The 12,779-nt window shown below is 37.8% G+C and overlaps 1 protein-coding gene across 3 annotated transcripts in view; it reads right to left on the reverse strand.

Annotated features, from left to right (window-relative positions):
- The window catches only part of LOC103268749 (ras GTPase-activating-like protein IQGAP2), a 114,757-nt gene that overhangs the window by 71,911 nt on the left and 30,067 nt on the right, over nt 1-12,779 (reverse strand). For 2 of the 3 annotated variants that reach the window (XM_008066361.1, XM_008066353.1), the window contains exon 5: nt 8,976-9,118. In XM_008066361.1, coding sequence (XP_008064552.1) covers nt 8,976-9,118 — 143 coding nt within the window. Of the gene's footprint in view, nt 1-4,309; nt 4,481-8,975; nt 9,119-12,779 lie in introns of all 3 variants that reach the window. The other variant, XM_008066349.2, reaches the window with a different exon arrangement.

The following is a 12,779-nucleotide window of genomic DNA, read 5'->3' on the forward strand; positions in this document are numbered from 1 at the left end:
CACCCCTTGGTCTTCCAAAGTGCTGGGATTACAGGTATGAGCCACTGTGCTCAGCCAGTGATGCATCTTAACAATTCATATATTTTGGTGGAAAATACAGTTTTAAAGCACAGAATGCTATTTCTGTGGTGAATGTGTATTATATTAACATGCCATTTCTTAGTCCATACTGAAAGGTTGCAATTGGCTCAAGTTCTTGTTCTTCTCTTCTGCAACTATCTAAGATTCAGAAATAATCTCTACTAACTCAGAGATTGAGGCTGTCTTCTTGGCACAGAAATAATAATGTCTGACCTGTCATAGAAACAGATTATTTACATTGAACCATTTTGGAACTGGTAAAACAATTCCACTGTCCAATCTGTATTTTTATTTTATTTTATTTTTTGAGTTGGAGTCTCTCTGTTGCCCAGGCTGGAGTGCAGTGGCATTCTCAGGGCCACCACAGCTTCAACCTACCGGGTTTATGCGATCCTTCCGCCTCAGTCTTCCAAGTAACTGGAACCACAGGTGCACGCCACCATGCCCGGCTAATTTTTTTGATTTTTTTGAGGTCTCATCAAATTGCCCATGCTGGTCTCAAACCCCTGGGCTCAAGCAATCCTCCTGTTGCTGCCTCCCAAACTGCAGGGATTATAGGTGTGAGCCACCGTGCCTGGCCTGTATTGTTATTTTGATGGACAAAGAATTAAGTGCTCACTATCATGATTTACTTTGATATTTCATTTGTATGTTCCATCTCATAATTGAGTATGTAGATTTTTCTGGAATCCCTCTACATTTATGAATATTTTATTATTATCTTTTCAGACGGAGGCAACTTAGCTGGGTACAGAATTTTGGTCTATAGAAGCAGAAAACTACATGCTTCATATTTCATTTGTAAAAATTCTATATTTTTCTTTTTCAGTCTAAGTTTTAGTCCTACCAAGACTGGCTCTTCTTATTTTATGCTAACAATAGAACTTTCATGCACAGTCATTATATTGCAAGCTCTTCTATAATTAGAGGCTGTTTATTATAAACAAATATGGGTATAAAGTTGGGGAAAAGGACCTGTTATGAAAATGCAAAAGGAGAGAAATTCTAAACCATTAAGCCATTTAGAAGCAGCTTTAATGGAAAATTACAGGCAGAAAGAATTTACAAAAATGTCAGTCTCATTCTCCTGCCTGATATAATAACTTGTGGGAAAACTGATAACAGTCATCTTATTTTTGTTTTCTGGTACCACAAATATACTTTCTGTGTACAAATATATTTAGTTCATAAAAAAGAATCTTTTAAAATACCTAGACTCCAGAGGTTACTGTTCTGTTTTTATAGACTTTATTAATCACAGGAAAATCTGGATTGTTAAATTGGTTGCTTTGCTTCGTAATCAGGCACCTAGTTCAGTAATATTCAAATTATCAAAACCAATTTCTGATGCACACTCGTGTGAGCTCCATTAGCCAAGAAAGCCCTGAACATATCTTTTCTCCCTCTCTCCTCAAATAAAATCCAGTCAGCTGCAAGAGTAGTCATTTACACTGAGACGACGTGATGCCTGCCTGTCCCATAGGGCCATCCTCTTCCTCTAAGCCCATAGACTCTGCTGCTGCTCCTGGTACCTGAAGTCGCTTCAGAGTAGCTTTCTCCTTTGCCACTCTGCGGCACTGCCTGGCCTAAAATCCAATACTTCCCGGCACTAAGTTTTGGTGTTTGTCACTATTATGCCCTTTCCTAAAAAGCAGTATATCAGCTTCCTTCAATTCAAGGGGAAAAAAGCCCTTCTACTGTAGTTACCGACGTTTTCCCACTTCAACTTTTTCTGATCTCTTCCCGTGCTGTATCAGTGATCTCAACACAGGATCCCCATCAACTGCCCTCTGAGTGCTCGCCTCTATCACCTCAGCATTTCTAACATTCATGGAGCATTTATGCACCACATATTGGGAGAAGTCTGTTATGTGAATTATCCCATTCAAACCTCACAACCCTACAATATAAAATGGGCATTGCAATTTTCAGAAGAGGAAGCACTCTGTGCGATTTGTCTCCAGTGCTCTAAGTCTATTTCAGTTATTTTCAGTGTCTATTGAATTCTGCAGTTATAAATTCATTTACATTCTCTGATGTCATGATTTCTCTTCCTCTCCTTAGCTGCCAGCTGTCTTTTCATCTCATTCTGTTGTCTTACCTTGTTTCATTAAGTCCACATCTTATTCAATTCCTTGAGAGCAAAAAGCAATTTCAGAATAAAATTTTTTTGTCTCTAGATTAGTATTCCTAGATGTTCACTCCATTTATATTTTACAAGTTACATCCCTTTTAATGTTTTTGATATAAAATATTCTTTTGAGTAGATTTTTTTTTCTGGCTCACTCAGGCAGTTTTATGAGTTCCTTTCAACTGCTCAAAAAAACAAAACAAAACATGGGTTTGTTGATTTTCCCTGACTTCTGTCCATGTTGACCTGAGCACCTTCCAGTTAATTTCATAAGCACTTGACATAGAGAGCTGGATGTTCATTACACACATTCTCTGTACCACTACTCAGTTCCTTGGCAGGAGACAGAGGGTGAGAAGGGTGGTGCAGCTGGGGTATACTTGGCCTTGAAGCTCAGTTTCTGTGTTTTTCTCCAAATTTTTTAGACTACTGTGTCAGGCGTCAATTCAGCCAGCTAGGAAGCTTGAGTTGTTCTAAGAAGGGAAACTTGTCAGATATCAGAACATTCCTCTAACTCAGGGTGAACCAGCCACTCTGGCAAGAAATGAAATTAGCATGATAATCTTTAGTTCATCGTGGTCTTTTGTTTCATGGGTTGGCAGGTTTCTACTGGCTGCATAGTCACCTCTGGTCCACTTCAGTGAAGCAGGCTTGCTTACCTTTAGGCCTCATGTCTATTAGAAAACTTTTCACTAGAAAATGAATTTTCATTAGAAAACTGTCAGAAGAAAGAAGTCACGGTGGGGTGACTTCAGAGTTTGATGGCTGCTTCTTCAATCCTGTTGCCTGATGAGGTGGAGAAAACAGGCTCCAAATGATGGTTCCTGTCCTTCCCCCAACCCTCTCATACTTCATCTCTGGGTTCAAATACCAGAGGGCTCTTCAGTATGTCTTCCCATCTTCCAACTGCAACACTGCTGCATGCCCTGAGACCGGAGGGTACGGGGTTGGTCTAAACTGTTAAACACATTGGCTGACGTTTTGAATTTGGGGCAAAATTAGAGCCTTAGCATCAGTGTAGGTGACTCTAGTTTTAGGTTTTTGTTCACTTCTGTGTGTTTTGCCTGCTGTTTGTTTAAAGAGGGAATACAATGGAAAATTCACTGACTCACCTAGAAAAATCCTGAGTGTCAGGTTTACAGTAGAAATTTCTTTAAAAACAATCATTTTGGCCTTGCTAACGTCTTAAGCTCTGAGAAAATTCAAACATGTGAGCACCTATCATATGTAAGACACAAGAAGACAAAACTTATTTTCTGCCCCGGACATGACAGTTAGAAGGGGAAAGTAGACAAGTTCACCAGTGACCACAAAAGAGAAGCTCTTCAACAGAAAAACTTTCCATTCAGAAGATCGATAGCTACTGGCCAAAGTAAAAAGTCATCAAACTCTGCTGGTCACTAGTAGAATTACTTTGGACTTACGGTAAAAGGACAAACATGTAGCCTGTCAGAAGCCAGTGTGGTGATTGGCAGAGGGTGCCAGGGTCATAAGGGAAGGAACATCTCAATCTGTTAAGTTCTCCTCCTGCTAACCAGGAAGTTCAGACAAGTCATGCATGCTTAAAAACTTACAAGAGATCTGGGGATGAGGATGTTTCCCGCAGGACTGAACAAGGGATAACAGTTTAGAGAAGGAAGAAGGTACTCATGGAGACACCAAATCTGTTTATTTCATTAGTTCTGTTCTTTCAGGCTAGAAGAGCACAGATATTCAGATGTCACTCAACATCCTCTGACCACTCACACACAAAACATCAGAAAGTCCTCGACTCAGGTAGGAGGTGACAACACGGAGATTCAGCTTTTTAAAGAAACCTGGTTTCAACTCTGATCGGACGTGTCTCTTTGGCTCCACTGGGTTGGTGGCAGGTGGATCTATGCTCCTGAATCCTCTCCAGAAGCATTAAAATTCATTCATCGAGATGCTTCCCAATGTAAAGCCCTAGTGAAGGTGACTAGGGGGGCACTGATTAAGTGAAAATCTGCAGTCAGATTTGTTTATTAGAATGCTGGTAGTTGACTGTTCTATTATCAAATAAAACATTTTCACGTGAAATGACAGTTTGCTGTAATGAGTGGTAGGTGATTCACATACCTGTATTTTGACCACTTTCTCTTCTTGTTCATACAAAAATGATTTCCTAGCTTCAAACTCTTCCCTAAGAGCAGTTCCTGAGTTTGTGGCTTGAAAGCGAAGAAGCAAATCTTCTGAAGCAGACCATATACTCTCACGGATGTAATTTACTGTGACTTCCTCAATAACATCCTGGCAAGAGACATTTCTCATGGTTACACTTCACACATCAGGTGAAAGGAGCAAGAGAATCGCTTCTGGACATTTTATCTTTCAGAAAGTGATATGAATATCTCTTTTTGGCTTGGCTTAAGAACAGATTTAATCAGAGCCAAGGGATGATCTGGCTTAGCATCTTTCTAGTGACATGATTTTGGAATCCTCTGAGCTTGGTGCTGAAGAGACATGAGAACGGAATTAAATGACCTCAAAATTTTGGGGTGGAGATGCTGGCAAGGACCAGGAGTGAGGCCTGAGTGCCACAGATGGTCAAAGGGACAAGCATGGTAACTGGGAAGACACGCATCACCCTCTCCCTCCCTCGGGCCGCCAAGAAAAGACTAGAGTGCCCATGCGATCCTCAGGCCTGCCTTTCCTCGCTTCCCAGGCCAGAGCAGGCACCTGCAATGAGATGGGGGAAAATGCAAAGTGATGCTCTGGGGCAGGAAAAAAAGCATGGGGGAGGACAGGCAGACATGTTCTATCAAGGGCACACAGGGGGAAAGCTAAAGAATGAGAAAAAAGGAAGAAGGGCATTACTAGAAGGTTTTATGAAGGTTATAAACGGAGTTCACTTTTTTTTTTTTTGAGTTAGGGTCTCACACTCTGTTGCCCAGGCTGGACCTCCTGGGCTTAGGTGACCCTTCCATCCCAGCATCCTGAGTAGCTAGGACTACAGGTGCACGCCACCACACCCATCTGATGTGTATGTGTGTGTGTGTGTGTGTGTGTGTGTGTGTGTGTGTGTGTGTGTGTGTGTAGACAAGATTTCACTATGTTGCCCAGGCTGGTTCAAACTCCTGGTTGCCTGCCTCAGCCTCCCAAAGTGCTAGATTATAGGTGTGAGCCACCGCACCTGGCCCCTGGGTTTCTTTTATGCTCGTTGAGAGAGGCAAAGACTGGACTCACTTTTAGAGCTGGGGGGTCTTACCCAGTGCAACCGAGATCAATGGCTGGTTGGTTAACTTAAACAGTTAAAGGTGAAATCATACAAAAGATACATATATACCTTTAAGAGAAGACATATATATGTGAATTCATCGAGTAAAATCAGTAACTTCAGGTTGTTCAGAAGAAATATAATTTTTAATAGTGTTAGACCCTCAGCTATCTATAATTTTAATTGATTGATGCTCAATTGAAGAAAGTTATTCCTGGGGCATCTTTGAATACCACAAGGGCAATTTTCGATTCCAAAAATTAACTCTTTGATGTTGCTTCTTTATAGTTTGATATATCTTTTCAATCATGGCATATGGTTTTTTAGTATATCCATAATTTCATTTTCAAAAAATTTGCAATAACGATCTATTGCTATGATGTAATTTTACTAAGAACTGTAAGAACCCTGAACATTGGAAATTGGTTAATAAACTATATTCTTCACTATCTTCTTATTATTAAGAATTTTTGGTAGCACTGGCTACATTGTTTTCTAAGTCTTTTTTTTTTTTTTTTGAGTTGGGGTCTCACTCTGTTGCCCAGGCTGGAGTGCAGTGGCACACTCATGGCCACCCCAGCGTAGACCTGCTGGGCTCCAGCAATCCTTCTGCCTCAGCCTTCCAAGTAGCCAGAACTTCAAGCGTGTGCTACCACGCCCAGTTAATTTTTTGATTTATTGTAGTGATGAGGTCTTGCCAAGTTGCCTGGGCTAGTCTTGAACCCATGGGCTCAGGCAGTCCACTAGTCTCAGCCTCCCAAAGTGCTCTGTCCGACAAACAACAACAGATGCTGGTAAGGATGTGGAGAAAAAGGAATGCTTCTACACTGATGGTGGGAATGCAGACTAGTACAACCTCTTTGGAAGACAGTGTGACAATTTCTGAAAGAACTAGAAATTGACCTTCCATATGACCCAGCAATCCCCTATTGGGAATATACCTGGAGAAATTGATATTATTCTACAAAAAAGATACTTGCACACGTATGTTTATTGCAGCTCTATTTACAACAGCAAAAACATGGAACCAACTGTGTTGCCCATCGAAGCTAGATTGGATAAAAAAAATGTGGTACATACACACGATAGAATATTATGCAGCCATAAAGAAGGGCAAGACATATATATGGACTCTGCAGCAACTTGGATGGATTTGGAGTCGATCATACTCAGTGGTTTATCACAGAAACAAAGAACTGAGTTCCATATGTTCTCACTCATAAGTGGACCTTGAACAATTATAATGCTATGAGAAAGCAATTGGCAGTAGTGGAAAACTGTCGGGGGGGGGTGATGGGATTGGCACTTGAGGGAAACTGCTGGGGGAGGAAGGGGCATATCTCATCAACAAGGGTAACTGCAAGATCAGTGTTTATATACCTAACCCTGAATTGTACCTCACATCTTTATAATAAATAATAATAATAATAATAATAATAATAATAATAATAATAAACATACTACAATGTCTGAATCCACCAGCAATTTTCATTTCTTTTGGGTTCAACTTTTGGTTTTAAGTTCAAAGCAATTTTGGTGAACATTCCTTCAAGAGTATTCCTGGGAAGCACTACTTGCTTTTTAAAACCTACGTATCTTTGTGAGAATGAATCTATTTCGTATCAAATTCATTAACTTGTGTTATTAATTCCAGAGCAATGAGCACAGGATATAACCACTCAGAGATGCTGGTGGCTATGTCAAAAACAATGCAACAAGTGGAAATGAAACTAGACTAGAAATTGAGAACACTTCCTTTATTAATGAAATCTGTTCAAATTGCAGAATACAGGTTGCTTTCACCTACCCTGTGTCTCAATTTTCCCATCTAGAAAAATGTAAAATGAGAATATTTGCTCTATTCCACATCATAGTGATGTGAAAGTTGGTTGGATAGTGAAACTCTATACACATGAGGGGCACTTGGTTATGTTTATTGTTTCGGAAGACCTTTTTTGCCCTGCACATTCTCTGTGTATCTGTGGACACAACAGTTAGAAAGATTACTTTTGGCCATAACTCATTTCAGATATCTCATTACAAAGTTGATTCTAATTTCACATTCCTGTCTTTACTCCCTCCTATTTCTAATGGCTCTTCCACCAACCTCAAATAAAACAAAGAAGAATCTCATCAAGAAGGCCATTCTGGAAATTTCTACCTCCTACTTGTTTATAGCTAAGTATTCCCTTGTTTTGGGACATTTCAACCAACCATCTAGTTCTTTATTTCCATGTTGCAAGAACATAGATATTCAGATCTAATGAAGGCATAATCACAGAGAGGTTGCTCTATTGTTAAAGTGCTCCTCTCATTCCTCTACATAGGAAAGGAGAACTGAAAAGCAAATAAAATTAAATGATCTAGACCTGAAATTGTAAGGAGCTCTTTGGCCCTACTTTTCCTCATAGCTTTGCTTAAGTTGTTATCTTTTTAAAAATAAATACTTAGCTCTTGCCTCCTCTACCTATAAAAACTGCTGAATATTTGAGAGGAAATTAGGACTCAAATGGACAAGGCACACAGGAAATCAGTAGGTGCCCTGAGACTTAAGGCATTAGAACAAGAGTTTCCAATACAGGCTTTTCTAAATGGGTTTCTTCTTCCTGTATTTAACATATTAAATGTCCTAACAGCCAATAATGATGCAGCCTAAGTTCACTAAATCATTTATCTTTGCTCCTAATAAGAATTTGAATAGGCACTATCTATACAGTTTGGTTAAAAAGAGATGGAAGGCGGGATAAATTGCTTTTGATAACTAAAGTCTGGTAGAGGAAAGTCTTCAAATATGGATCAATGATTAGTTAAAAGCAAACTTCAGTGGTTAAATAAAAATTCGGACTCATGGTATCATGTTTCAACTCTTAGTACAATATATGGCTAATTTCAGTTAATCAAAAGTCAAGTATAAAATACACTCAATTGTGTTGTTTCTACTTACATTTGTATACAGGTATATTCAGCGCTCTAGGAAATAAGTTAAGCAATGAAAACATGCAAGATTACTATCTTAGAAGAAGCAAGTATTTAATGTTTACCTATCACGTTCTTTGCCCAACTCTAGCCTATGCTTCTGAAGCCATCCTGGAGATGGCTGGGATCATGTGCGGCAGAAATGCTATATCCAGCACTTTGTAGAAAAAATAACATTTTAAGTTGCAGGCTTGTGGGGGGGTGGGAGGAAGATGATACATTTTGAATACTGATAATCAAGGAATTATCACAAATTAAACCAGTGTCAGGGAAAACTGGAAGATTGATTTCTTAGGATAATCTACTATCCTAAATAAACTGCAAGTTTTCTTCCCCCTGCTTTAGTTGGTTTTGTTATGCCAATATGGAAAAAATTCTAAAAGTGAGTAACAATTCAGCCACATTAAACTTCAGTTCATGAAGACGTTTTTCCATATCCTGCTTTCAAATAAATTGATTTGCTCCTCTCATTACTTCCATGATTCAAAAATAGAAAACCAATCACATTTATCTTCATTCAGTATAGTTATCCATCAAACACCAACCTCCTACCTCAATTTCTTCTCCTGTGAGCCATGATTCTTTATGCAAGCATGATTCAGGTGTGACCCAGCAGCTCTCTTCTGAATCAATGTTGTAATAATAGTCATATTTCTCCTGGAGGTTGAATTTGAGCCATGAACCTTCATCAGACACTAAAGAAAAAAAATTGTTAAATTTTTACAGAGAAACAGTGAACTTAATAGGAATTAGTATAGTTTCTTCAATATAGAAAATAATCTAATAAATAGGTGTTTCACCAAACATTCAGATGGTCTAAGTTAAATGCATTAGAAATGACCCATTAACATGAACAAATTCAACGTATTCAATGGCAGATCCCTGCTAAGCCACAGAAAAAGAAGAGAGACAAATGCTTAATGTTAGCTCTGTGTCTCATATCTTTCGTGGGCAAGATAAGAGTAAAAAATAGCCAAAGATAAAGAAAAGCAAACAAGTGATATATGTCCCAGGTAGATGTGAACACCATCATACAAAGGAGACTACTTATTATATATGATAAAGGGATCACTCGACAAGACATAACAATTTAAAATATATATGCATCTAACACCAGATCCCCCAGCTTTATCAAACAAATTCTACTAGACTAAAAAAAGAGATACCAATACAATAATAGTGGTAAACCTCCCAACACACCACTGACAGCACGAGACAGATCATCAAGGCAGAAAATAAAAAAATAAACATTGAAATTAAACAGGATCCTAGAACAAATAGAACTAACAGACATCTACAGAACACTCTACCCCATAACTACAGAATATACCTTATTCTTATCAGCACATAGAACATTCTCCGAGAGAGACCATATGATAGGTCACAAATCAAGTCTCAATAAATTTTAAAAAATCAAAACAATATCAAGCATCTTCTCAGACCACAGTGGAATAAAACTAAAAATTAACTTCAAGAAGAGCTTGAGAAACCAAACAAAAACATAAAAGTTAAACAATCTGTTCCTGAATGATCCTTGGGTCAACAATGAAGTCAAGATGGAAATTTAAAAATTTCTCAAAATGAATGACTACAATGAAGCAAGTTATCAAAACCTCTGAGACACAGCCAAAGCTATAGTCAGAGGAAAGTTTATAGTGCATAAGGTCTACATTAGTAAGACTGAAAGACTGCATATCAACAAGCTAACATCACACCTCAAGGAACTAGAAAAACATGAACAAACCAAACCCAAAGCTAGCAGAAGAAAAGAAATAATGAAGAGCACAGCAGAACTAAATGAAATTGAAATAAAAAAATTACAGAGGATCAATAAAACAAAAAGTTGGTTCTTTGAAAAGACAAATAAAATTAATAGACCACTAGCTAGATTAAGAAATGGAGAAGATTCAAACTAGCTCAATCAGAAATGATAATGGAGACATTACAACTGATACAGCAGACATACAAAAGATTTTCTGAGATTATTATCAACATCTCTACGCAAACTAAACAATCTAGAGAAAATGGATAAATTCTTGGAAACATACAACTCTCCAATCTTCAATCAGGAAGAAACAGAAACTCTGAACAGACTAATAATGAGCACTGAGAAGGAAACAGTAACTAAAAGTCTACCAACAACAATAAAAAAAGTCCAGGATCTGATGAACTCACAGCCAAATTCTACCAGACTTTCAAAGAAGAACTGGCATAAATTTTACTGAAGCTATTCCACAGGCCAAAGAGGAGGGAATTCTCCCAACTCATTCTATGAAGTCAATATCACTCTGATACCAAAGCCAGGAAAAGACATAGCAAAAAAAGGCAACTGTAGACCAATATCCCTGATGAACATAGATGTAAAAATCCTCAACAAAATATCAGCAAACCAATTTCAACAGAACATAAAAAAAGTAATCCACCATGATCAAATGGGCTTTATTCCAAGGATGCAAGGATGGTTCAATATATGCAAGTCACTAAATATGATCCACCACATAAATAGAATTAAAAATGAAAATCATATGATCATTTCAATAGATGCAGAAAATGTGTTTGATAAAAATCAACATTGTGACGTATTATAACGCTATAAGAAAGTGATTGGCAGTAGTGGAAAACTGTCAGGGGAGGAGGGGTGGGATTGGCAGTTGAGGGAAACTGCTAGGGGAGGGAGGGGCATACCTCATCAACAAGGGTACCTGCATGATTAGTGTTTATATACCTAACCCTGAATTGTACCCCACATCTTTATAATAAATAAATTAATTAAATTTAAAAAAAATCAACATTGCTTCATAACAAAACGCTCAGTAAAATAGGCATAGAGGGAGTATTCCTCAAAATAATAAAAGTCACAAACAACAAAACCACTTTCAATGCCATCCTGAATGGAGAAAAGTTGAATGCATTCCTCCTCAGAACTGGACAAGGCAAGGATGTTCACTTTCACCACTCCCATTCCACATAGTACTGAAAGCCCTAGTCAGAGCAATCAGGCAACAGAAAAAAATACAGAGTATCTAAATTGGAAGACAAGAAATTGAATTACCTCTGTAAGCTGAAGATATATGATCTTATACATAGAGAACCCTAAAGACTCCTCCAAAAGACTCCTGAACTTGATAAATGAATTCAGTAAAGTTTCAGGATATAAAATCAACACACACAAATCAGTGGAATTGCTATATACCAATAGCGACCAAGTTGAGAATCAAACCAAGAGCTCAATTCCATTTACATTAGCAGTCAACAAGCTAAAATACCTAGTTAACCAAGGAGGTAAAAGACCTCTACAAAGAAAGCTACAAAATACTGATGAAAGAAATTGTAGAGGTCACAGATGGCTACACATACCATCTTCACAGATTAGAAGAATCAACATTGTTAAAACGACCATATTACCAAAAGTAATCTACAGATTTAATGCAAACCATGTCAAACTACCAATGTCACCTTTCACAGAATTAGGAAAAAAAATCCTAAAATTCATACAGAACCAAAAAAGAGCCAGAATAGCTAAAGCAATCCTCAGCAAAAAGAACAAAGCTGGAGGCATCACATTATCTGACTTTATATTATCCTACAAGGCTTTATATTATCTCAAAAAAAGATAGGTAAATGGCCAACACAACATGCTAAAAAATTCTCAACATTACTCATCATCAGGGAAATGCAAATTAAACCAAAATAGCACAGTACTGGTAAGAGCAGATGTATGGATCAATGAACTAGAATAGAGAATCTAGAAATAAACCCAAATACCTACCACAAAATTATTTTTGACAAAGCAGACGAAAACATACACTGGTGCTGGGAAAACTGAATAGCTACATGCAGAAAAATAAAACTGATGCCTATCTCTCACCATATACAAAAATTAGAACTCAAGATAGATTACATACTTAAATATCAGACCTGAAACCATAAAAATATTAGAAGAAACCCTAGGAAAAATTCTTCTGAACATTAGCCTATGCAATAAATTTGTGGCTAAAACTCCAAAAGCAAATGCAACAATGGCAAAAATAAGTGGGACTTAACTAAACTAAAAGTTCCTATACAGCAAAAGAAATAACCAATAGAGGAAATAGACAACCTACAGACTGGGAGAATGGGAGAAGTTATTTGTAAACTATGCATCTGAAAAAGGACTAATACCCAGAATCTACAAAGATATCAAACAAATCAGCAAGAAAAAAGCAAACGACCCATTAAAAAGTAGGTAAGTGACATAAACAGACATCTCTCAAAAAAAAAAAAAAAAGATATGCAAATGGCCAACACAGCATGCTAAAAAATTCTATTAGGAAATGCAAATTAAACCACAATGAGATACCACCTGATACCCTTCAG

This window comes from Carlito syrichta, unplaced genomic scaffold, assembly GCF_000164805.1.
Source record: "Carlito syrichta isolate Samal-C Ts95f unplaced genomic scaffold, Tarsius_syrichta-2.0.1 Scaffold104879, whole genome shotgun sequence".
NCBI lineage: Eukaryota > Metazoa > Chordata > Mammalia > Primates > Tarsiidae > Carlito > Carlito syrichta.